Source organism: Plectropomus leopardus, chromosome 14, assembly GCF_008729295.1.
Source record: "Plectropomus leopardus isolate mb chromosome 14, YSFRI_Pleo_2.0, whole genome shotgun sequence".
In the NCBI taxonomy this organism is placed as follows: domain Eukaryota; kingdom Metazoa; phylum Chordata; class Actinopteri; order Perciformes; family Serranidae; genus Plectropomus; species Plectropomus leopardus.
In genome coordinates this window covers 11,232,163-11,259,466 of record NC_056476.1, presented here as the reverse complement: position 1 = coordinate 11,259,466, position 27,304 = coordinate 11,232,163, and the positions used below count along the sequence as shown (strand labels likewise).

General features: G+C 40.1%; 2 protein-coding genes across 5 annotated transcripts; both read left to right on the top strand.

Moving 5' to 3' along the window:
• Positions 1-767: 767 nt before the first annotated feature.
• On the top strand, positions 768-14,331 carry fhl5 (four and a half LIM domains 5). Of its 4 annotated transcripts, none has more exons than XM_042501409.1 (7): positions 768-931; positions 9,078-9,255; positions 9,500-9,674; positions 11,781-11,950; positions 12,101-12,287; positions 12,447-12,594; positions 13,103-14,331. In XM_042501409.1, the coding sequence occupies exons 2-7, from the start codon at positions 9,097-9,099 to the stop codon at positions 13,113-13,115; spliced, it is 852 nt and encodes a 283-aa protein (XP_042357343.1). In that variant the 5' UTR covers positions 768-931; positions 9,078-9,096; the 3' UTR covers positions 13,116-14,331. The 4 variants fall into 4 exon arrangements, with proteins under 4 accessions (XP_042357343.1, XP_042357341.1, XP_042357344.1 ...); XM_042501407.1 differs by lacking the exon at positions 768-931 and adding an exon at positions 8,828-8,915; XM_042501410.1 differs by lacking the exon at positions 768-931 and adding an exon at positions 8,828-8,915 and having other exon boundaries at positions 12,447-14,331.
• Positions 14,332-14,923: 592 nt separating this feature from the next.
• si:ch211-266g18.9 (transforming growth factor-beta receptor-associated protein 1) lies at positions 14,924-22,246 on the top strand. Its single transcript, XM_042500149.1, has 11 exons — positions 14,924-15,706; positions 16,488-16,682; positions 16,875-17,029; positions 18,273-18,355; positions 18,520-18,867; positions 19,051-19,108; positions 19,194-19,337; positions 19,507-19,641; positions 19,728-19,872; positions 20,632-21,053; positions 21,162-22,246. The coding sequence occupies exons 1-11, from the start codon at positions 15,025-15,027 to the stop codon at positions 21,303-21,305; spliced, it is 2,511 nt and encodes an 836-aa protein (XP_042356083.1). The 5' UTR covers positions 14,924-15,024; the 3' UTR covers positions 21,306-22,246.
• The last annotated feature ends 5,058 nt before the right edge of the window (positions 22,247-27,304 follow it).

Below are 27,304 nucleotides of genomic sequence, written 5' to 3'. Positions count from 1 at the left end.
TGGTTGGTGACTTTAAGGAACAAAAAGTTATTTTTTTCTTCGTGTTGTCTGTCTCTTTCATCTTCTCTCTTTTTTGCACAAAACAAACATGAGGAGCCGTGGCTTCTCTGCCCCCCCATGTCTGAGTCTGTGAGCGTGTCACAGCACCAGAGAGTGAATCAAGACGTCTGTGGATGTTGTCTGACCTGGCACTGATTTTGCTGGAGTCCTTAAAAAACACTGACTGAGTGGGATGAAATCTTTGTGTGTGGTTGAACATGACGATTTCTCCAGAAATGCTCATTTTCTGCCAGTTCACTGAAATGATCAGTGAGTCAATCAGTACAAGTTTTTTGCCAAATCATTGTATTTTGCCAAATGTTGTGTTTTAACTGTAGATGTCTGATAGTGTCAAAGAAAATAAAGATATGGATAAATGAGCAAACATCAGTGGAGCATAAAGCACTTTTTTGTGAAGAGGCAGCTGATGAAGAATATGTATGAATTCCTACACCAAAACCAGTGTTTACAGATGTAAAATGACATATGATCACTAATGCTTTTAGGCAATAATGTGCAATAATTTGACCTTTTCTGATACTTTCAATAGACATTTTTCACAGAAGACATTTTAAATGGTCACAAAAGAAAATGCACAGGTGCAAATAATTAAATGAAGGATTGCTGTACTAGTTGCCTTGATTTCCAGATCCTTGTATCCTGCATGCTGCAACAGCTCGTCAGTGTTATTAGTAACACCTGTGCTTTTCCCACTATGACAAGTCAAACTGTCTGCTGTGAGAAAGGCAGACAGCTTTATCCAACGTTTTCTTATTTTAATTAATTTTACATGATGATCAGAGGAGCAAATTATGGATCCTACGTCTGTGTTTCCACATCTTTGTGTTTGGTGTTGACTATGTTCACGCGACGTTCTGGAGCTTGAACTAAGGTATGCTGTCTTCAAGTTGAGTTGTTTTGAATGCACCGGTAAGGCCAATCATTTTTAGAATTATTTCTGCATTTTCATGCATTTTCATGCAGACTTCCAGTCATGCTGTCTCGTAATTTAATTTTATAATAGTAGGCTATTACAAAAATTGTTACCCTGATGGACAGATGGACTTTTTCAGAGTTATGACTCATACCCCCTTCCACGCATCATCAGCTTGCTTTAAAAAATGTTATGGGTAGATTTGTAGGCATGTCAAAAAGTCATTTAAACAAGCATGTTATAGATTTATGCCTATTTGTTCTCATGGTTATGACTCATGAGTGCTTTTCCTCAAAACATGATCATTTCACGCCTGTGGTATCGTGGTTTGCCATTTCCCATCTGGTAACACTGACTGAAACAATTTTTTTTTTTTTTTTTTTTAAATTCAGTTGTTGCTTAGTTTCCTTAGAGGAGCGGTTTGAAATTCTGAGAAACAGGGGAGACTGAGGATGGTTGCGACATTCATTAGATCTCGCTTCCCAGATGGCACTGTTGTTAGATCATTGAAATCTTAAGAATTAGCTGACCTACAGGGTCTTTCAGTGTTTTTCATGTCAAAAAGTAAATGCCCAGCTCTTGTGTGTTCCTCTTATGGGCTTTTACACAATGGATTTATGATAAAATGACTGTAACCATTAACAATAAAGGGAGAGCTGTAGGTGTTTGGGTGAGTTTTGTGCTGGCAAGTGCTTTATCCTAGCACTGCGGTGGCATTCCCAGTGTCTTTTTTGCTTCTATTTGTTTCCCCTTATTTCCACTGTTTATGCTGAGCAAGATAACAAGCTTAAGGCTGAAGCTTCATATTTACAGTACAAACTAGAGAATGGTTTTGATCTTCTCAACTAATTCAAGACAGTCACTCTGCAATTACATGGACATGAATAATCCATTTATGAGGCTTATCCTGTTGTGATCGTGAATATGGTGTTTACATGAGCACAGAGAAATCACGTCTCTGTATACATCCCAGTTTATTTCAAAATCCTGTACTGTACTGTAAAATCCTCCAGCTAGCATATTCGGGTTTCTCATGAGTGGAATATGGTGTTTGCATGTTCACAAATAAATGGGATGCTACAAAAACACAATCATAAACAGGTTATTTATGTCCTTGTAAACATACTCTATGTCATGACCTGCCCTGATCTCCTCTTGTTTTTCCTTTATTTAATCCCAGTCCTCAGTCATGCTTAGTGTGTCCTGTTTTATTCTGCTATTTAAATCTCTAATTTTTTGCTTCCTGTCCTTATGTTTTCCCACCACTATTGGCTGTCTTAAGTTGCTCAATGTCTACTTTCCATGTTTTAAAAGAAAGAAAGCCAATTTTAAAAGGTCAAATTTAAGCATTTCTATCATCTCACATGGATCTTGTTTACATGTGAAAGTTTTAGTTCTTCAGATTCAACAGAGTCAGTTGCTCTTAAAACATTTTGCATGAGGCCACCTGATATAGTATTCTTGCATCTATACCAAATATAATTTCCACAGATGTTGCCCACAGTGTTTTCCAGTGCCATGTAATGCAGGCGGAGGTATAAATAGCAATCCAAAAGCCTTGATAAGTGATTGATGAGAGCATGGAGAGCGTGTTGTGTTGGTTACGCCTCGATCCTCTGGCTGTTGTTAGTTACCCCATATCCTCACTAGCTCTCTGGTATTTACAGTCGTCTCCTCCACCGCGCGACAGAGATGACACATCTTTGTCAACTGCCTCCACTCAGCGCTGCAGGTCAAAGTGTGTGTGTGTTGGCGGGATCAGTGGCGCATATAATCCAACGATGTCTGTTGGGGATTAATGTGAAAGTTCAGGTGGCAGGAGGGGATTGTCCCTCCAGTTTTGAGAACTCAAGACAGTGTTACAGATTGTAATGTCAAAGGTGTGTCTCGTAGTGACGAACGCAGAGACTATTATAACCTGACTCTGCAGTTCCCATCAGCTTGACAAAGCATCTATATATAGCATCTTTCATCTCATTGTTTACGACCTGCAACTTTACTGTACTGGTTCAGAGAAACTGCTCTCATAATATTGTTTCTGGCCATTACATGCAGCTGTTTCCAATGAAAAAAACAAAAAAAACAACAACAAAAAAAACTGTGGCTACAACAACAAAGTGCAGATGGACAAAATTAGCAACAAGTTAAAACAGAAAAAGAGCCAGCCTGGTTTCACTCCCAGGGCATCAAAATATGTCATTTGGACAGTGTCCTTGGCATCACTATAATGACACCAGGGGCTGTGCTTTGTGCTCAGGCACACTGGACATTTCCACAAACACCAACATAAACCCATTCGTGTTATTATTAGGACTAAGAGTATGAACATCCATGCGGGGTGGCTGGTTCCAACAAACACCAAACTTTGATCCAGGAGATTGTTGATACACCAACACCTTTGCAGCCACATTTATGCCACCCAAAGCCAGGTGTTTTGTAGGAGACATCTGTGATCTTTTCCTTTGCCAAAACTAATAGTTATGTCGCCTTAACTTAACCACCCCTTCTTAGCCCAGACCCCTTCTTTTATTGCATATATATTCCCTTTCAGTACAAAAATAGATATGTCTGTTTCAAATGTTAGAATCGTGACTGGCCTCATACTTCCATGCATCCTTTATGATTGCATAGATACAGCCAACAAATGGCGCTAAAGGGCAGAGTCAAAAGTTGCAACAACAAAGGAGGCAACAGTTGAGGTGGTCATGATAGTGTGCCTTCAAAGAAAGGCAGCGCTGCAGACAGCGAAGGTCTGTGTAACCATTTTATACATTTCAAGGTGGACAGAGAATTCTTTTCCTTAATTTTGTTATATATTAGTATATATTATATACACCTATTCGTTCCACAATTATTTCAGTTTCTTTGTTCTCTTTGTGACGGGCATATCTTGCTTGAACTACATTACGCTGCCTCAATCAATGGAGTTACTACTTTGTTTTGTTTTTCCTTATCCATTAATATGCACAAATAACACATGATATGATGTTGAGCATAAATGAGCCCTTATTGCCAACCCCTCTTACGAAAAGTTAATTTTCATATCTCTTCCACACAAGAGACAAAATACTCATATTGAAAGAGTCCAATATTTCCCTCAGGGGTGAGGTGACAAAACTGGTGACCAAAAACATGACTCCAAAAATGATGTAAGACAAGAAAAGTTTATATATATATATATATCGCACACTTTTTAGCAACAGGGCATTTTATTTTATTTGTGAGAGAAAGTGAAAAAGATATGTTATAAAAGGATATTTGGAATTTAAAAAAAAGTCCTTAAAGAGGCCCAAGAGAATAGAATATAAAAAGAAGCTCAGCCAGAATAAAACCGGCTCAAAGAATAAGAGTTACTGTGCAGTGTACGGTTATTTGATTTAACATAAGGCAGCAGCAAACAGAAAGCTCTTCAGCCTTGATTTAAAAGAATTGAGAGTTGCAGTGGATATGCAGATTTCTCGGAGTTTCTTCGAAATATATGGGGCATAAAAACAAGGCTTTTCCCTGTTAAGTTTTGGCTTTGGGGAAGGAAAGCACGCTTTACCCTGACTCCCTGAGAGGTCTGGATGGTTCATAATGTAGCAGAAGATCTGGAATGTATTGTTGCTTGCTCCATATATACTGGGAGTGTAAACAGGCAAATATTTGCTAATACAGTCACCATCCACATAAAAAACAATAAAAAAATGTATGTCAGTGTTGTATACACAGTTTCTGCTGCACCCAATTGACCAAACTTTCAGTTATTGCAGGTTTGTGGTATAAAACATTCTCAGCCAAATTAATGCAGAAATAATGTCAACAAACATGAAACCATTTACCTACTCTGTAATTTAAATTCTATGTTTTGACCTTTTGCAGATCAGAAAATAAAGCCAGAGTTTAAATGACTGCTGGGCCTTTTTGGATCCGCCTAATCATCCGGAACATTTATAGAAAGCTTGTTTATTTGTGCTGCATTGCTCGTATAATTGGAAGTGTTTAAGTATGAGGATCTGAGGATGAAGTTATTACTGGGAAAGTGCCCTTGAAAGCTGGAGAAAAAAGCAAGTCTTTTTGGGTTCTGAAGCTGTCTGAGGTTGATGGAAGATTGGGATTTTTTTTCTTGAAGCAGGTATGTTAGAAATTCAGAAATTTTAATGTTGCTATCTCTTTTTTTGCAGGCTGTGAATAATTTAGCAAAATTCTAGGTGTACATTTCTTCTATAGGTGACATATTAAGGTATGCTTTGTGCTCTCATTTGCTGCTACTGGTGCTCAAAAGTAATCAGCCGCTTGGTCTACAGTTAGTCCGAATACCATGAAAATCAGTGGGCTGGGATGAGGAGAGGGATCGAAGAGCAGAACATTTTAATGGGTTTTGCATTCCTAGGAGTAGACAACTTTCTCTCCTCTTTAGCAGAGGAGATCATATGTCTGGCGTTGTGACAAGTCTTGTCACCCACTCATACCATGACTCATTTTGGTGAGAACTGGGGAGGCGGTGGAGGGGCAGAGTCGGTGGAGGCATTACCCGGGCGCTCACAGGGCCTCCCTGAAGGGGTGTAAGGTTTTGCGAGATTGTAGACTTAGTAGATTGCATCTCCTCGCCCCCCTATGTGGCTATCCTGTTCAGTGGAAAACACTGCTTTGAAAGCGAGCAGTGCAGAGGCCTGCTCAAAAGGCCAGGTTTGTGTGAGTCCTCTCATTAACGACTAGAGCTGCCCCTCATCTCGACCCTAATGGATCCCACTTATGCTGTCATCACCATGCCAACCAGCTGTCAACCCTGGTGCGGCAAAGCTTTTGTGCTCCAGAGAGATGCGACTGTGTCGTGTTGATCTGTCTCAGTCTACAACAAGTCGTCACCTCAAAGGAGCCACCAAAGTAAAATGCTTCTCTTCTTCTCTGAGATCATTCGATTAAGAGGGGCGAAAAAACAGCCAGTGTCACCTTATTGTAAAGACTGAATACATTAAGATAAGAGGACACCCGAGTCCAGGTCAAATAAAGGCCTATTTATTGGGATTTGACAGGCCGCGTACGAAATCTGTTGGCAGCTGCTCACGAGTTGACTTCAGAGGATTAAGCAGGCAAAAAGGAATATGCAAGATCAGCAAGCTTTTTGCTCCGCAGAGTTGGCGCTGTCGGGCGTAGAAGTTAATAATCCAAGAGACAAAGGCCAGCACCTATTATCTATCAGACTCAAATCAGAGCGTGTTATAATAAAATTACAATCAGCCATGCACAAACGCAGATTAACACTGACAAAACTATAATCTCTGCTTTAATATCTAACGCTCTGTTGACATGCAATTTATTTGTCATGACTTTCATGTTGTGTTAATACACTCGAAGAGATGAGAGTTTTTGTTTGCTGGTGAATATAGGTCACCTCCACCCCTGGCTTCATGTCACATGATGACAGACATACTGCAGCCACCAGTGCAACAAAGATTAGAAGCTTTTTGACTATATTTGCCCTACAGTTGGTTATGGGTTTATTTAAGGTCTGCATTGTGATTTGCAGCCGCTGATCTGGACCCCAGCAGGGAGCGAGGATACAATACAGCGGTAATTTAATCCAGAGCAGCAGATGACTCTGTGTAATCCTGCAGATCCACCTACTTACAAATAAGTAAAACCTGAAGGATGGCATGCCTTCAGATCAGAAATATCTCCTGCACCTGAATTCAACATGATATGGTTATTCTGTGCTGAAAGCCTTACATAACACGCAGCTTGTAGGTCAAAAATAACACCGTCTTACATTATTCCTCAGTGGTTTGTAGATACCACCTACATACACGCAGGCCTGTGTTCCAAACATCATCTGCTGATCCGAAAATGGAATACATCTCATTTATTCACAAGAGTGTAATTGCAGCTGAATTTCTTTACAAGGAGTGGTAGAGAAAAGACAAGAGAGTTCATCTAGACATAGTTGCATTCCTCTCAGCCTCATCCCATCAATGACCTTCCTGTGTGTGTATACGAGGGATTAGGCCTGTGGGCTGGACTGGTGGTCTTCTCAGGGCTATTTTTATGAAGATGTCCACCCCCTGATCCTTTTGGAAAACTGATATGAGCACATGTTCCAAGATTCAAATGTAATTAGTCGACTGTCAGTCAAAGATGCTGAAGAACTAGGGGGCTTTTAAGGCGGACAAGGAGGATTTGTACTGTTTCAGGCATCATTTTTGACATGTACATTTCACTTGGTATGGGTGATTGAGTCAAACATGCATGCTGACAAATCTGGGGCATTTGTATTCTATACTGTACTGTAATGATCTGGGCACAACACCACATTCACTGGATCTACATTGATCCAGTTTGAGTCAATATTGCACTGATGTAATAACTTTACCACGCAAGACACAGGGTTGTTTTGACAACCCACTCACCTGAAAGAAGTGTTCCTATATGTATTTGTAGTTCTTGCAAACGATTACATTTGTACAATTTCGTAGCAGATACATTTAAACTTAATATTTCTTAACATTGCTGTGATTAAGTGTAGTTTGTGATGCTTAGAAAAAGATCCCGTTTTTGCTTAAAACACCCATGTTTAGTAGTTTAAACGTGATGTTAACACAAACATCAGTGGAAACGCCACTAAAACAGTTTTGGTCTATAGAAATAAATTATCCAAATATTGTCACCTCAGGTCACATCTGGCACCAAATATCATAGATGGGTACAACCAAAATGCAAAACTCAAGGCTTCAAATCGGGAGTCCACAAACCAGTGAGTGACATTATGGCTACGTCCATTATATTTATACATCATATGGCTGTAAACCACTGTTAGTGTTATTTTTTAAACTAAGCATAGTTGCAAAATATTAAAATCTAATTGGTAAATCATTACTTCATATATTTGTCAATGATAGTTCATGTAATATAGAGACTATCCTTTTCAGTTTGGGATGTAATGTGCGCATCTTTTGTACAACTAACAATATGTTTGTGAGTTTCAAGGTGAAACTTGAATTTTTATTTATTTTTAAACCATATTTTAATTTGGGTAAATAACTAAACAGCAATTTGCTGTAAAGAATAGCACTGTGTTAAAACAATCAATATGTAGTAGTTAAAGTTAACCCAGTTTTCAACAGTGCTGTATTGACTGGTTCCATTTTTAACACAGTGATTTTTAGTGTGTATTGTCCATCATTTTTTTGTTCCAGAGCATCATACTAATTTTTTTTCTAGTGGAGTAACAAGAGTGTCATTATCAGCAAGATGGTCACCATCAAACTGTCATTTCTGCTCCACCTCCTCCATTTTGCTGTGGATGGATTGGACATCTACAGGCCCGCAGCTTCCCCCTTCTGAAGTGCTGCCAAGGCTCTCTCAATAGCTACTGAGAGGTCCTGGCAATATATAGTTCAGTACCTGGCAAACACAAAGCTGCTGGCGCCTACCTCTCAAAAGCCATCTGCAACTGCTTGTGTGCGTAGCAGGCACTGACGAAGGCCACAAGTGTGTGGCCAGATACGTCACAGCCTCCAAATGGCCAAGCATCTCTGCTGTGGCACCGGTACTCAAACTGATTATGCATAGAAAAATATTTTGCATCTTTCGGCTCAAATCACATTTTCTACTAATGTGTATTCGGACACTGACATAAGTTCAATGCAGGTTGTCATGTTTTCCTATAATAATCTATCTTCTAGTCCTAAAACTGCTTTTTCTCTTTGCTTTTTTGCATTCCTACAATAAAGCAACAATGATTAAATCAAGGCTTAGTGATCTGTGCACCATCAGAGCCCTTAAAAGGTGCAGAATGATGCAGCGGACCATTCTCCCCAGAGATTACCGCTAATAAGAGGGCTAGTATTTATAGAAGATCCCACCTAGTGGATCCCCTTAATCCTGCCTCACCCCTTTTCATCCCTGCCCCATCCCTGCACCCGGACTGCTCGCTCTCTGCAGCCTCACCCTCATATCAACTGAGGTAGAGACTCCTTTAACACAGCACTGATTTTTTTCAGATTCTTTTGACAGAAGAGGGAAAACTTGGCCTCTTCGCTTGACGAGAGGGGGAAGGGATTGCTCGGACTATTCCATCTTTTCTATTCATCTTTATTGTCCAATTTTCCTCCTCTTTGACCTGCAGCTAAGAAAATCAAACTACAATGTCCAGCGAGCGTTTTGACTGTCATTACTGCAAAGAGTCCCTGCTGGGGAAGAAGTACATAATGAAAGAGGACAAGCAGTACTGCACTAAGTGCTATGAGAACCTGTTCGCTAACTGCTGTGAGGGCTGCTCTGTAGCAATTGGCTGTAACAGCAAGGTAAGAAAGCACCAGTGTCACACTTAGAGTAATAGCTTTGCTGTCAGTAATGTCTAAAATAAGACCGTTTGTTGTGTTTATTTATATTATGATCTGAGGGTGAGAAGTTTTTTAATGTTTTCATCACAATCCAGTGCAAAAAAACACCAACTTATTACTTCTACTGGAGTTATTCTCACATGCACATTCTCAATAAATGTCCTATATATACAAGTGCAATAAATAATGTGGTAAATATCTACAGGACTTGTCCTACAAGGATCGCCACTGGCACGAGCAGTGTTTCAATTGTGCAAAGTGCAGCCGCTCTCTGGTGGAGAAGGCCTTTGCCGCCAAGGAGGATTTGTTGCTCTGCACTGAATGCCACGCCCACGATTACTCCTCCAAGTGCGGCACCTGCAAGAAAACCATCATGCCAGGTATGGTATGTTAGGATGATTATGATAATGATGATGGCAGAGTGTAGCATGGCTAGGTGCATTCCCCTAAACCGCTGGACTTTTGCCATCGGTGTCTGAGGGGGAGGTGAGGTATGTCAGAGTCTCTTGCTCGAAAAAGTTACAAAATGATCCTTTGTGGCTCAAAAGAATGTCCATCCATTTGATGTACTGGCAATAATTGGCCATTATGTGAAAAAAAAAGTGCTGTACAGCGATTCAGCTAGCTCACATGATTGCACAAGGATTCATCAGTGGTAATTACAGATTGCCTGTAATTTAGTAGAAAAAGCACAGGTGTAAATAATGAAATGACTGATTGCTGAATTAAATTTAGCTGCTTTGATTTCTGGCTCCTGCTATTGTGCACGAAGGCTCACTGGAACACTTGAATAGAGCAGAGCAATCATTAGCGTCATTAGTGACACCTGTGGTTTTCCTGTTATGACAAGTCAAAAATTCTGCTGTGAGAAAGGCCAATCAACCAGAAGTCCCTTAATGCTGTAGTTCTAGCGTGTAGGATTTAGTGGCATCTAGCGGTGTGGTTGCAGATTGCAACCAACTAAAACTTCTCCTGTGTGCAAAATGCATATTAGAACCACATTGGCAGATGCAAAAATGTGGAAATCCGTATCTAGAGCCAATGTTTGCTTTGTCCATTCTGTGCTACTGAAGAAAAAAAAGGTGAAATCCATGCAAGAGGACCTGCTTAGATATGCAGATATGGCTCGTTCTAAGTTAACGAAGACACCATAATTCTTATTTTCAGGTGATTAAAATCTAAAGAAAACATAGTTATGAATAGCATATCCCATTTCTGCAAATGTATCTTCTCTAAATCATACACACTGGACCTTTAAGGGGAAAAAAGCGCATAAACATTCTTCCCAAAATGTCAAACTATTCCCTTTGTTACAGTATGACTACTTAATGTTGCCGTCAGCAATTCTAATTCAGTAGTTTTTTGAATTCGGCTAGTTTCTCCTCACAGTCCATTAGCTGTCTGTCTGTGTGTGAGCTAAAAAATGGTTACAGCCTTGGCTCTGTAAATGGAAAACAAAGTGTGTCGGATCAAGCCACACAACACTATGCCACTATACTGGCTGCTCTCCCTCCTCCACGTCCTCACCCACGAGGAGCTACACCGTGGTAGTAATGAAACGTAAATAAAACTTTATTACTGGAGCTTCTGAAGGAACACTGACAGGAGGGAGGGGTGCATTTGTTTGGTGTGGAGTTTAAATGTGAAAAATCACTCTCCAGAATCGTTGACTCCACCTTTAATAATATGAGGACGTCTGGATAGACTGTGAAAAAATCGGTTAGATGTCACTGGTTATTGTTGCTATTTTCAGTTTATTCATATGTGATTTGGATTATTTATTAAAGTTGGCGTGCACTGTACGTAACAGGCTGGTAAGAGATCCATATCAGCAGCCTAATGCATTTGGTTTGTTGTACAGGTGACAATAGACAGTAGTGTCACTCTACAAGTTGAGTCCATTTAGTAGCTCCTCTTGAGCTTTCAAGCATATCACATGATCTTCTTAAGGAGACCAACAGACAGACAGACAGATATATGGTATGTATGGATGCACATACTTTATTAGGCTCTAAAGGCATTGCACTGGAGCAGTAAAAACACAGTGAAACATACATCACACTTTTATCAATAGAAAAAAAACCATAGCATTCTGTCAGAATAAGAATATATATCTATAGATTATACAATATGAATAATATATTATAGAAAAACTTTTTATATGAAAATACTAAATGCTAAAAAATATTATATTATACTATATACATAAAATGAAAATAAAAATCAACTAATAATAATGAAAATACATCTGTGTGAATATGTTATATGTATGCGTGGAGAGTCACATAAAGCTGAGTCATATTAAATATACACAGTCAAATCCCTACCCAGTGATGCAATTTCTTCCTCTGCTGAATTTATGTCCGAGATAATTAAGATTGCAGTGTCCTCTCCCCACAGATAAAGAAGGACTATTTTGGGCCTCAGTGTGTTTCCGTCATAGAGGTACCATATGCTGACTAAGCTGTTCTCGTCCCCTGTGCCAGGATCCCGCAAAATGGAATACAAGGGGAACAGCTGGCATGAGACCTGCTTCCTGTGCCACCGCTGCCAGCAGCCAATAGGAACCAAGTCCTTCATCCCAAAAGACACCGGCTACTTCTGTGTGCCCTGCTTCGAGAAGCAGTTTGCCTACCAGTGCTGTGCTTGTAAGAAGGTAAGGTTACAGCTGACTGTTTTATTGACTGCTGCATTAAATCCCCCTGACTACGGGGTTTAATGTTACTCACACAGTGACTGCACAGTAAAAGAATGCATAGTAAGAGGACTGTGGTTGTTTGTCTCTCTGGATTTGTGTTACCTCCAGGCCATCACAACAGGTGGAGTGACCTACCAAGACAAGCCCTGGCACCGTGAGTGTTTCCTATGCATCAGCTGCAAGAAGCAGCTGTCAGGTCAGCGCTTCACCTCCAGGGAAAACTTCCCGTACTGCCTCGAATGCTTCAGCAACCTGTATGCAAAAAAGTGTGTGGGCTGCACCAAACCCATCACCAGTGAGTCACTCATGTTTTCATTCACTCTGTCATGCAGTTCTCCTGCTCATATTTAAGGCCTTGATTTGCATTTGTGTAGGGCCTGTCAGATTAACAAGGTGAAGATGTTCTGTTAACCTGAACATTATGTAAGTGCACTGATCTTTTTAATGTGTGCAGGTCTGGCAGGGGCCAAGTACATCTCTTTTGAGGAGCGCCAGTGGCACAGTGAGTGTTTCACCTGCATTCAGTGCTCCGTGTCACTGGTGGGACGTGGCTTCCTCACCCAGCGCGACAACATCTTGTGCACCGACTGCGGCAGAGAGAAGTGACCTTTTCATTATCCTAATAATAATGAGAGCTCCTGTTCTGATACTGATATATCCATGAATATTTCTTCTACGCATGCCTGGTACATAAACAAACTCTAAATGTCAAATGCTAATTTTGGTGTTACAATGACCATTAGTTCTGTCATGTTGCCTACACACACAAAAACTGATGTTTCCATAGAGACAAACATGTATCTTTAAAGTAAGGGTGTCATTGTTGCGTTGTTGATGAATGTATTCTCTGTTTGTTGAAACGAAATATGCTTTTTTTTTTTCTCACATGCTGTTATTAGAGCTGACTGTGGCTGGTTAGAATGGATTACTCGACTGACAGAAAATGTATTCTATTTTGATAATTGAATAATCGTTTCAGTCATTTTTCAAGCAAAAATCTTATTTGCTAGTTCGTTAAGGCTCATTTATACACCCTTCATGTAGGAAAACATATCAGTCCATTTTAACATAGTGACTGTCACTACTCACATACTTCCATGTGTTCTTTAGATACATCCAATAGACGGCACTAAAGGAACGAGTCAGGAGTTTCTGACAACAACAAACATGGCGACGGTGGAGGAGATGGTAACAATGTATCCTGTAAAGAAAGCAGCATTGTACATGACAGCATGTGAGGCCATTAAATAGCCTACATCCCAACATGTAGACAAAGTTTTTTTCCCACTATAATACCCATGGATGTATAAAAAGACCTGGATAATGAGGCAAATGTTCAATTGCCGTATATACAGATACACGAATGGCCGGCGCTACTACTGCATGTATAGAGCACATGCACTAGAAACTTCTGGTGACTCAGCTGGCTACTTGCAGCTTAGTACTCTGCTAACTTGAATGAGGATAAATTGATTTCATCTTCTAAATTTTCCAAATATTTTCCAACCAAATGGATCAAATCCTGATGGTGAAACTGGTCATCTTGCAGGGGTTGTAATGCTTAAAAATGTATCCAGATGTCTTTTGCACAATGTATATTAATGGGAAACATCTTCTAGGGCCCATAGTCGTAATTACACTCATAGTCGTAATTACACTGTTTGACCCCAATGAAAAACTGGCTTCACGGCCGGTCGCACTTCCTGGGGGCCTGATATTACAGATTTGTTCCATTTTGTTCCAGCATTTTTGAAATGTCTCTGTCGTGTCCTATGGTCTTATCTTGTTTGGACAGTGGTATTGCTCCGTTTTTTCTGTATTTATGAGCTTTCAAAAAATGTGCTCAGATACAGACAAAATGAACCAACACAAGGCTCCCAAGGCTGTGTGTGTTTACATATCTAACGCTGAGCGTAAGTGAGCTATTACATCATAATACTTTTTTTAGTCTTATATGACAGTAATCTGAATTAGTTTGGATTTTGGACTGTTGGTCTGATTGAGAAAAAAAGCATTTTTATGATGCCAATAATTTGCACTAATTTCTTACACCATGGACAAAAAGATTATTCAATTAATCATTGTTTTATTATTATTTTAATTGTTAAAAATATAATCAATAGTTGCAGTACCAAAACATATTTCGCTTGACCACAGGTCTGACGTTAATTACACAAACTATATTTCTGCTGCATGCTTACTATGCATGATCATAGTTGCCTAGATAAATGTATCCACACTGTGGGGACAAAGACTGATGCATAGTTTATGCTCCTCTTTTGTGAAATACTTCACACTCTAAAGGTTGTTCCAATAAAGAAATGGCCTGTTGTTGCTCATCCTAATACGTTTTATTCTGCTCCAGTGATGCCATTCTGAGGAGGAGTCCTCACATGTCAGTTTAGGGCAGACAAATTTCAGGGTTAACAAATATAGCTGTGATAGTAGGTTTGGAAATCCACATCTTTTTTTATGGCCTTATATTCCCATCTTAGTCACCATTTAGACAATCATTGCTGTAAAACAAACCTCTTGTGTGCTTCTGTTGCCTCTTGACCTCATTGCACCAAGTTTATTCCCGTTGTAAACACACTGAGAGCGACCATATATGGTTTGATCAGCAGATCACTTGCTCCTCTACTTGTCCATTATCCACTCACCAAGCCGCCACTGTGGTCCACGCACAAGCCAAGAATACAAGGGACTGTTACTGTGGGCTCCTCAAAATATCTGTCTTCTTCACCATACCTATTGTTTTGACACTGGTAAAAGTTTCTTGGTGAGGCCGTTGGATGTGTTGTGTAAGTGTTCCCACATGGCAGGATGAGCGGTGTAAAAATGCTGACATAGATTTCCTGTCAGGGTAGAGTCACATGGGGAGGTGCAACGACTTTGCACTTCATAAACTTGAGGAATCAGAGGGGAAGGGAGAACCACAGAGAGGTAGGGGCTCCTTATTTGACATATTTCACAAAAGATCTGCACCTTTTGAATTTCACCTTGCAAAAATCAAGAGTCCTTACATTTCTGCAATGACTTTTAGAGCATTTACACCATCACATGTCTATGAAAAGCAATTAGGCCCAAAAGAAAAGGAAAAATCCTGCATCCAGTGCCTTGAGTGCTATGACCGAAATGTGTATATAGGGACGAAAGATGCAACAGTCCAGCATCTCATTCTCCCTAGTTGCTCAAACGGAGACCTGAGTCCCGGCCAAAGCAAAGTCAGAGAGGGCAAGGCGAGAAAACTTGGCTCAAGCAACCAAGTAATCCAACTGAGAGTAGTCCCACTTTTCAACCATCTGCTGGTCCTGTGGGACCGGAGCGTTACTGCCCTCAACATGTTCTCCTTAGAGCCTGTTCCTGCTCTGAAGAAGATCCAGTACGTGTCTTTGTTTGAGGTGTGCGACCCATCGCTCTCAGCCCAGTGTGTGGAGATGGTGACTTCCTCCAGCCGCAGGAAGGTGATCCGGATCCACGTGGTGGGAGTGGACAAGTGGGAGGTTGTAAAAGAAGTCCCTTTGCTCCAGGACCCTGTGGCCTTGGCAGTAGATGGCGCCAGTTTGTGCATAGCAACCAGCAACAGGTATCTCCTCTGTGATATTCAGACTGGGAGCAGCGAGGAGCTTTTCCCTCACAATCAGACCAGGCAGCACGTCATTGTTACCCCGGTGGGACGAGGGGAATTCCTCCTGAACGGGCCTGGATCTTTGGGTAAGACCTGCATAAATGTTTGTGGTACATGTTGTTCTATAGCAGTGATAATCAACGTACGGCTTGCAGGCCAAATTTGGCCCCTGATAGGGTGCCGGGTGCCTCTCCATTCAACCATTTTCTAATTCACAATAAAAAATCCTACTGGGAATTGTTTTTGTGCTTTGAGTATACGTAAGGTGCCAGAATCCATAAGACAGCATCAGAATAGAGCTTGTTTATAATTTTTTTTAAAAAAGTGCCGGTGGAGGATCCCTTTCACAACCAACAGAGGTCCTAGCTAAGCCCCTAAAACCTAGAACTGTCCTAAAATCAAGGAAATGTCCTAAAATCATGCAAATCCGAAAATGGTTTAAATCCGAGTAATGTCCGAAAATCTGAGAAATGTCCCTAAAATCTAGAAATGTCTTGAAATCCTAGAAATCCCAGAAATGTCTTGAAATCTACGAAATGTCATAAAATCCTAGAAATGCCCTAAAATCCTAGAAATGTCCCAAAATCCTAGAAACATCCTAAATTCCTAGAAATGTCCTAAAATCCTTGGAACATGTATAGGGCAGTTGCAACTGGCCCCTGGCCCCCTGTCATTTTGCAAAAGTGGCCCCCAAGCAAAGCAAGTTGAGTATTCCTGTTCTACAGGCTGTCGAGTACAGACGTCTTCATACGTTTCCTTTGAAAGCAGCTATACAGTTAAATCATCTGTTATCACTCCCCCATATATCTATTTAGCCAGAGGATGTTTGTTTTGCCAAGATATCATTACTCCATCCTCATCCCTCAGGCATGTTTGTGATGAAGACAGGGATATGCCAGCGTCCTCCCCTGCAGTGGCCTCAGGAGGTGCTGGCAGCCGGAGTATGTTTCCCATACATCCTAACCCTGCAGCCCCAAGTGCTGTCTATCTACAGCATGGTAGATCAGCAGCGCAAACAGACTGTGAGTCTCAGCGGAGCGAAGGGTCTGCTCTCCACATCAGGTAAACCAGGCAGCATCAATTCACCACCTAATGTTGGCAGATTGCAGACCGAAAGGCTGTCACACTGCGGTTTTGTTTTCTAAGATGTCGCCTTGTCTGTCTCAGTTTGCACTAATTCAGTCAATCATCCTTGCAGCCACTGTTCCTGCTCACTGAGTGTTTCTGAAAAAGCAAAAACAAATCTCCCCTCAGATGGTGTGCTAGTGTTCACAGAGAGAGACATTTTCAGCCTGCGTCTGTTGCCAGTTGAAGAGCAGATCCAGGCACTTATAAAGGATGAGAGGGTCGAGGAGGCCTTGTTGTTACTGGATGGAGTTCAAAGCCATCGTCCACTTGACTCTTACAAGGTGAAATTTGATTTATACACACAGCAGCACAATATGTCCCTGCTATGAAATATAGATTTCTAACAAATACGTTCTTTGGTTCACACAATTTCTGAAGATGACTTTATGACACAGATGCATTTATAGTATTTCTCCATTCTTCTTTCCTTCCTCCTTTCCTTCCTTAATTAAGTCCGATCAGGAACCAATCATGGCCCTTGGACAGATTTTTACCCCAACTTTTCTTTCAAAATAGACCACATGTGGCCAGTCATATAATATTGGTTAATCAAGTGAGACCAGTCAGTATTTTTTCAAATTTTTTCGCTCATGGCAGTACTATCAAACAGTTGTAGACATGCTCCAAGAAGGACATACGCAGGCAGAGCTATTGTGCTTTGACAAAGAGACAGTAAACAACTTTTTCAAAATAATTTGATGTGTATTTTGAGTGTTAAGTTTGGCCATGTTGTATCAGCTAGCATGGAGTGGGGGTTGTGACCCAAAGTGCAGCCAGGGGGCGATGAAGATATTTCGGATTCACTTTTGGAGAGGTGTCATGCCGTCCATCCTTACATATGGTCGGTGGAATGTCTGCACCAAATTTCTTGGCACTGTCCTTTCCAGTAGTTTTTAAGACATTTCAGTTTGACTCAAAGTGGTGGGTGATCAACCGCCAGACTGTCCTTTCCAGAGTGCAGCGAGCTTGACAAACCCTTTATCTCATCCTCACCTTCTCTTGTCTTGTCTGCCTCTGTAATGCAACATTCAGTACTGCTATAATATCACTACTTTATAGATTCATACACACCGACAATGTGTAGATAGTATGCATGCATTAGAACTCCAGCTGGCATCACATCATAGCGTTTGACTTTAATTTTTCATCAGTGTAGAACAGACTGAACCACGATGTCGAGGCGTAGGCTGACTACTCTGTTGTGAGCTGCCATTGTAGTTGTGTTCCAGCTGGATGAATGCAACTGAGGACAGCAGATGGTGTCTGAGATTTAGTGTAATCTGTGCCATATCTCAGGTTACAGGTTAGAGGTGAGGATGTTGGAACTAAAAAGCTGATGGGTCAGTTGAAATATGTCTGGTTTTGTGGGTTTTTTGGATATCTTAAAGGGTAACATATTGCCCTCAGGATTTAAGGAGTCACACATTCTTCTGCTTTAATGATTTCAGCTCACATATCGCTGCTTGAATATGATCATGCAATGTGTGCCTGGTTTTAAGTTGTTGGTTTTTCTTTTACTGGCAGGAGCTGCAGAAGGCCATCACTTGCCTGGCTGGATTCGTTCATTTTTACCAGGAGGGTTTTTCCGAGGCCAGAGATCTATTCATGTGAGAGTAAAACCCCTTCCACGACACTCCAAATTCAAAGCACGCCAAGTAAATCACAGCAAACTGTGCAGTAATATGTGAATCTTGTGAGTCTAGTGTGTCCTTTCTGCAGACTTCTACACTTGAGTCTAACAGAAATCAATACTCATTACCCACCCAAACAGCACAGGTGAGCTGGACCCCAGAGAAATCATCCGCCTCTACCCTGACATGCAGTCATGTCTCAGAGAGAGCTTTCAATCCCAGCTTGATCAAGTGAACAAGGGAAGGGATCTGAAGGTGCTCTCCAAAGAGGACAAAAACACATTTCATCATTACCTGGCCTTCCTGGGAGATTTTCTCTCAGCAGTCAGGGGCACGGAGCAGGGTCTGAAGTGTGTTCAGGAGGTGGACTGCGCCCTCCTGAGGCTGTACGTAGAACTGGGAGACACTGAAAATCTGCAGCAGCTGGTGGCATTTCCCAATGCGTGCAGGCTGGACCACTGTGTTCCTGTTTTGGAGCAACACAACAGGTGAAAATGAAAGTATTATTTGCAAATATGGTATTGCCATGTCAAAAAAGCTGACAGCAAAAGACAGCAAAAACAGTTGACATAAATATATAAATATTCTTGAAAGAAAATGAGATACATTGTTTGAAACATATGCTCAGTTTTTATTGGACCATTTGCTGTTTGATCTTTTTTTATTCACAGATTTTTCGCTTTAGGTTCCCTCTATCAAAGCCATGGAAATCAAATTGATGCAATTGAGGTACAATTTCCCAAAAAAATCCCACACATTTTATATAAACTTAATATATTTAATTTGATTATTTTAGCCTGTTATGTTCCTACAGACTTGGGTGAAAATTGCAGAAGGCCTCCACAAAGACCTCTCTTGCTCAGATGTGTATGGACACATAGTTTGGACTCTCAGTCAACTGCAAGACAAAGACACTGTGTGGAAATTTGCAGATTGGACTCTTCAAAGAAACCAGGAGGTGCCTTTTTCCTTTTTCATGTTCTAAACTTAACTGCAGAGGGCAGAGTTGCATAATGCATATGTGTGTTCCATATATAAACACACAGCAACCATTTACTTAATTGCTTTGCTTAAGACAAGTATCTCTAATGAAATGTCCAATAACACTCGTTCTTTATTTGAAACAGATAGGGGTGCAGATTTTCAACAAGCGTCCACCAGCTGATCGATTTGAGACACAAGATGCCCTGGCTTTCTTGGAGAAATACCCGCTGGCTTTACTTTTGTATTTGGAGTTCTTAATCCATGATTTGCAGAGTGAGGTGGGTGCAGCAGCAGCGACCTAATCTAATATCCCTGGCTTCTTTATTAAATGCACCGAGTCATGATTGGAGTAATCTTCCCCCAGGAGGAGAGACATCACAACCGTCTGGCCCTGGCATATGTTACTCAGACGCTGCAAGAGGAAGAGGAAGCAGATTTGAGGGAGACCAGAGGGAAGTTGCAGCAGCTGCTTTGGGAATCCAAATTCTATGACGTCTCCACTGTGTATGGTGTGTGGATGCCTTAAGAGCAGTGGTGGGCGAAGTATTCAGATCCTTTACTTAAGTAAAAGTACTTATATCACCCAGGGAAATACTCTGTAACAAGTAAAAGTCCTGCATTGAAAATGTTAAGTTTAAGTAAAAGTAAGTGAGTATTATCAGGAAAATGTAGTAAAAGTATTCAAAGTAAAAGTACCCATTGCAGAAAAATATTTTTTTAAAACCACACCCATCCAAAAAAAAACCTCTAAATGATTAGAAAAAAATACAAAAATACACACCAAAAACTCAAATTAAAAAAAAAATTTAAAAAGTCAAAATTATTTAAAGAAAAAACACCAAAAAACTTCAAAAATAAAAATATAATAAACACAGCAAAACACAAAATAATAAAAAAAATAGAAAAAAATCACCCCAAAACACAATTATTTAAAAAAAGAAAACAAAAACATAAAAAAAACTCAAACTTATAAAGAAGACAGAAAAATTTCTTTGAATTGACTGATTAATTAACAATTGTAACAGTTGTACTTGTATAAACTGGTAATTTAATTTATAACAAAACATTAAATGCAATAATTCCCTCTGAAATGCTGTGGAGTAAAAGTATAAAGTGACATGAAAAGTCAATCAAAGTGAAATATAGGTACCTCAAATTGATACTTAAATACAGTCTTAGAGTAAATGTACTCAATTACATTCTACCACTGCTTATGAGAAAATAAGTCACTACTGAATTGTTACTAAATTGCATTATTCTCATCACAGAGAGAGTCAAGTCAGCCACCTTGCATGTGGAGGAAGCCATTCTCCTCGGGAGGAGCGGTGAACACTCTCAGGCCCTGCAGGTGCTTGTTCACCGGGAGGGAGACCTCAAGGCTGCAGAGGCCTACTGCTGCAGGGCCGCCCAGGACCAGAACCCACAGTTCAGGCAGACCCTGCTGCTCACCCTGCTCCAAATTTACCTGAGATCTGAGGATCTCACCAGCGCTGCTGTGGATCTGCTCAACAACAACCCTGGAGTCTTTGCAGCAGAGAAAGTCATCCAGCTCCTGCCTGAGTCCTGGTCTGTTCAACTGGTCTCGCAGTTCTTAGTTGGATCCCTCAGAGAGACCTTCCACCAGAGGCGGATGGCGAGGCTGCAGAAGGCTTTGGGCCAGGTGGAGCTCATGCGGCACAAGGTCATTTGGGTGAGTTTAAAGGCGTATTTCACATTTTTTTCCGCTCCATAAAAATTGAGTGTATTCTTGTTCTCTTTCATTCTGAACCTTGTTGCCCTTTCTCTCCCTCCTCTGCAGATGCAGGCCTCAAAAACAAAGTTCAGACTGGACAAGGGGCAGAAGTGTACGGTTTGTCAGGAAGACCTCGCAGAGCCACAGTTTGCCTGTAATCTCCATGGTGAGCTGATGCACACAAGCTGCACTGGCCTTTCATTGCCATAAAGACGCCGATATAGCAATCTGTGTATGCAAATATCTCTGCACTCATGAGAATCACACTCATTTCTAGCAGGATAAGTGTCTGCCTCCTACCCGATCATTTCTCTAGATTACACAGTGTCATCTAGACAAACTCTGTACAAGGATTCAATTCATGGAACCAGACACTTTTCCTGATTATATAAAAAAAAAAAGAAAAGAAAAATACATTGTGTAAATAACTGGTTTCAAAATGCAAAAGAGCAAGCAGTGCACTTTTTCAGGGCGGCACGTCTGAGCCATTTCCTAGACAGCAATAGCTATAAAGTGGAGGACACTCAGGGGCATATATTCACTGATCAGACAGTGGTGTTTAACATGGAAACCACCTGTGGTCAACCTGATGACCAGAGGGAATTTGACCATCTTCCATGGCTGTATATATGCATCCCCGCCATCATGGTTTCCACTGACTGTGTATATTTGTCTGCATAGAGCTGGAAATAGAAAGTCAACAACTGAGAGGCTGCACGTGAGAGACTTTTCTATTCAGCTTGTGAATTAATATATATGAATTAAAAAATTCACAATTACAGGTTTTAAAAAATAAAAAGCAAACAGGTTGACGAAGTAAAGAGTTTTGGGTCAGTATTGTTAAAGGTCCAGTGTGTAAAATTTAGAGGGATTTAGTGGAATGTCTTTAGTGTTCATTGTTCAAGAGGTTTGTACCGTAGGCCAAATTATCCACAAAGGTCTCTGATGTTCCAAAACAAATGGACCAGGTGATTAAAACTGATAGAAACACTGACTAAGGCAGTTTCATGTTAATAATCAGTGTTTCTCCCTTGCTGTTTGGCATGTGAGAGGCCGGCCGCCAGCCCTGCGCCTGCCAATGTCATCCTTTTTCTCTGATAACTTGAGATCCAGATGTTCAGGAGGTTTTTAACCAGGAGCTAAATTATCCACAGAGGTATCTTCCTCTCCAAAATAGACAGACCAGGTGATTTAAACTAGTAAAAAGTCTGAATAAAGCAGCTTCACATCACAAATCAATGTTTCTAACACGCTTTTTGACATGTCGGATACAGTCCGCTAACCTGTGCTCAACTTTTTTCTCTGATAGTTTAAGATCCAGACATTTAGGAGGTTTCTGGAAGCTCAATTATCTACAGAGGACTCTCGCTTTGCAAAACAAACTGCCCCAATACTTGAAACCACCATGAACACTGAATAAAGCAGGTTCATGTAAAAAACATAAAGAAATAAAAAATCAATCAGTGTTTTTCCGGTGCTGTTTGGCATGTCGGACATGGGCTGCTGTCTAGCACCTGCTTCTCTGTGCTCACCTTTTTTCTGATCCAGACGTTTAACAGATTTTTACCGGGAGATGATTTACCCACAGAGGGAAAAAAAAACTGTGTTCTTCTGATGCTGCTTGTCTCAGAGGCTTACTACAGTGGCCGATGTGAAAATACAAATGGCTCCATCTAGAGCCAGTGTTTGGTTTGTCCGATCTCCCTATGTAGATATAAACGTCTCATTCTAAGGTAACAAAAACACGATTCTTAGTGTCAGGTGATTAAACACTAAAAAAACATACTTATGACATTATGCTCCATTTCTGTGAATAAATCCTCTTAAATCCTACTGACTCGACCTCTAATTTTTACAAGCGATTAAATGACATATTTGAGCTGTACATAGAACATTAAATCAGAACCAATTTTTAACATCATCCCTGTATCATTAAGGAACATGACAGACATATGCCCCAAATAATAACACACACAACTCCAGAGTGACCCCATGTGCAGTATGGAAATCTTGTATAAACTTAAACACATATCATTAAGTTAGACAACATTTAAAATTTGTCTATTTTTGTTGTGATTCAGTCATTAGGGCTAACCATAACTGAGTATTTCTTTATCCTGATGCATTTTTGGGACAGGAGTTAAGGAGACGCCTAAAGGAGCTGGAACAGTAACACTTGGCTGCAGTGCTTGCAAGTTTTTGGTGTAAGCTTTTGGCCTGGGGTGAGTGACTAATTGCAGTGTAGATAAATAGTGAATTATGAGCATGTTGGAAGGGATTATCTTTTTTGTGATGCCCTTGCAAAGATTTCTGCAGTTTCTCTCTCCTAATGAGGTATCTGTGGGACTTTTTCATTGTTCTCAGTGAGAGTCTGGTTCATTTAATGTTGCATAGTGTGGGTGTTATGCAGCAATGAGAGTGTATGTGGGGATAAAACTCACAAGAATACACTGGATTTGAGATTTTACTTGAGATTTCTCACTCGGAGTGTATAAATGTAACCTCCAAACTGGCTCGTATCAAAGAAAACCACATTCTGTTTTATGTGGCGGCAGGAAAAAAGGCCACTCGTCCATATTGCCTCCTTGTAATTTGGAATATCTTTCATTTCAATTTACTGTTCAGTCATTGTAAGGCACCCCTGAGAGGTAACAGTGCGCACAACAACACAAACTTCTCTCTGACTTGTTTTGGGGTGTAAAGGCACCTCTCACAGTTTATATATGACTGAAAGGGCTGCTGCACTGTGACTGGCTGAGTTTTGGGCCGTGCCTGATGACCGGTGACCACTGGGTGGACCCCAGGGCCCGGATCATGTCCTCTCCTTCCCTCTCACGGACATCCTTAGGGAGCATTAATGTTGTTTTGCAACACTTGCGGTCATGCTCTGCCTCAAAAACCTTTTTCTCATCTTTGATGTTGACCAAAAGCCCTAAGCAACCAAAAGGTAAAAATATACAGACCCAAGTACAAGTACACCTTCTTCTGCCCAATTTAAGACTAAATAAAGCCTGAAATTAAATATTTTTTAAATTTCTCTCACCTCCCTCTCTTATATATGAAACTGATATCAGTAGCTCCTGTTGATGTGGATGTAATGCTCTTGCAGTCTGGAGTTCAGTGCACGAGTAGGCAGGGTCACTGCAGGGTACTCTGGGGTGCCGGCCAGATGGACATTTTACACATGAGGGGAACGGATTGGATGCAAAAAGGAACAGTTATGGAGAGAAGTATGGTGGGGTATCCAGACGTTGGTTTATTATAAATATCCATGCAGCCACAGAGGGAAAACAAGAACATTTTCTTCTTGTGCTAAATTTAAGACAAAATGTCGTCTGTCTGGACTGTTGGATGTAATTGTTTACATGTTAACATAGTTTTGTTTTTTTATGGACTAAGAAAAAAGTATGAAATGCATGAGACTTTTTTTGACAGTGAATTGCGTAAAATGGAGTCCTAGAAACCCCAATTAGCTTGGTAGCTCATGGCTTTTCCTGATTTGATGAAAATTGCTTATGAACATGATTTTGAACTGATGGTTTGTTTTAGAAATATGCCAAAGAAAATGATGCATAACTTCTGTTTGGGCTGTCAGAGACCCCAGCTGTAAAATATCATAATTTTCTGTTAAATACAGCCAGATGAAACAGATTTTTCATATTCTCAAAACTGTGATGGGTACTGATAGTATTTCTTTAAGCAGCCCAAAATCCTAAAGAAGTCTTCTGTGAGTTATATAACTGTGTGTTTATTTGTAAGTAAACTAGTTTTGGCAAACAAAAATAAAATATCTATATTTCTACATCAATATCACAAACTGCAGCCTATGAAATAATAGATGTAGCCGCTATGATGGCCCTTATTGGTTTGTGGACTTTTGAAGGCCTAAGTTTGGCATTTTGACTGTTAACTTTTTTGTTTTTTGTTAATTTTTGGAGCCTGAGTCCAATGCTAGCTGCCACTTTGGTTAGCACGGTGCATTTACAGCTATGGTTAACTGTGATAATGCTAATGCTGTTTATTGCTTGCGAAAAACAGGCTTTAAACCATTAAAAACAAAGTTTACTTACCAGAAAGACTGGAAATCCAAGACTTTTTTTAGGTGATGTTACAACTGAAAACGCACTTAAATACCAGCAGCTACGGCAACAGTTTCACGCCACAGTTATGTTGCCTAACTAACATTTTAGCACTGACAGTGACTTGTTGAGTTTATAAAAACGCTTCAAAAAATCACCTCCTTTAAAGTTGTTATTAAGTTGAGATGAAAACCATAAATGTGTTTAATTTTGCTGTAAAGTTGGTTATTTTATAATGGTGTTTATGGGGAGTGCTCAAATACTTTTCTACACATTAGGTTTTGGGAATAACATTTTTAGAAGAAAAAATGTTTGATTAGTAGTTGGGTCTAGAGGAATGATAAAAGACAATGTCAACAACATACAAAGGGTTGAAAAGTTTAACACGACACATTTAACACACACATATAATTTCACACGTTGGCACCAAGTTAAAAACAAACAAAAAAACAACTGAGGAAAACGCCTTAGGATCATGAAAATGTCATCAGGTGCCTCACTAAATAAAGCCTATGGGAAAAATTGAATACACAATGCTTCTCTGTGTATCATGCATCATATTTATAGTCAAACCACAAATTACTGTATCATGTCCCTTCTGACGCATTTTTCAGTCTTTTAGTGGTCGGCGAGAGACAAGAGAGAATCTTAATTTGCAGCCCTTTTGGTAGCAATAATGGTAAGGTAGCAGAAAACCTAAACGATTGAACTTTAATTTTCCACTTTCCCCAGCAAAACTAATTCTATAGATATAGCAGTAAAAAGTATGGGAATAAATAGCTGAAGAGGATGATCAAAACATAGCTTTTTTTAACTGCTAAGCAACGCTCTCATTTTCATGGCTTGCTACCTTGGGGTTTGGCAGAGTGCCACTGGGAGAAATGTGTAGGGTGGCCCACTGGAGACACTCAGGGCAGAGACGGCGACCACAGACTCCCACCCAGCCCTGCTGCATGGGTTATATACTTCATATACTGTATGCTATAGAGTCATGTCACAATGTCTACGGCCCTAATACTGTCACTGTTTGCCTCCTTCAGCTCAAAACTGTTTCCTTGACTGGATATTTTGAGGATGATATGACATATTTTAATTTAACTGCCACTTTCAGAATAATTATATTTAGTGTTGAAATATAATTATCCTAAAAGGTCAGTTATAGTATTACAAAAAAGTGCTCAAGGACTGTATGAAAATAATTAGGGGGAAGAGGTGGTGAGATTGTAACTTTTCTTTAAGGTCTCTTGTTTGTTTTTTGGAAAACAGGGGAGGGATTTTCTTTTCTTTCACAGTATTAATATTATATTTAGCCTTCTCCTGTGACATTTATCTAATAAAAAGAGGTATATGATTGATTTTGCGTACATGATTTCAATACATGAGCTATTTGAACTCACACACTTTATTGTCTGTTCAACAGTTTAAAACCTGAGCAACTAGGCTTGATTTCTTCCAGAAAAATGACAAGAAGGCAATGAGAAACTTAAGAGAAAATAATGCAAAATAAGCACTTTTTCTTTTACGTGCAAGAACATTACCTGATATAAATTTAAAAAATGGCTTTAAAAGGTGCTTAAGGAAAAAAATAATTCTGTAACATAATTTTAAATACATTATTATAATAATAACTAAAGTTAACTTGATATTTTCATACCTTTTCTAAGCTTACTAATTTCTACAAATTTGCAGGACATTTCTTGTTTCTTGCTAAGTTGCCAACTTTTTTCCAATGACCAATAGTTATTTCTGTCACTGCATGACCCATTATCTTTAAGATAGTGGTCGGTGTTTTTCCCTTTCTTAGAGATTTTATGTAAATAAATGATGTGATGTGGGAAATATACTAAGTAGCTTTCTTGCCTAGAGTTATATCAGAACCACATTTCCCAAACCTCTCCTTGAGTACCACAGATCGCTGCCTGCTCCAACACAGCTGATCCAAATAACTCGTCATGAACTCCTGAAGCTGCTTGATAACAAGCTGATCATTTAATTCAGCTGTGTTGCTGCAGCCAGAAATCTAAAACACGCAGGACAAATGGTACTCGAGGAGAGGTTTGGGAAATGCTGCATTCGAAGGCTGATACTTCTCACAGGTTTGTACGGTGAATATAAAGCCATTGCCATCAT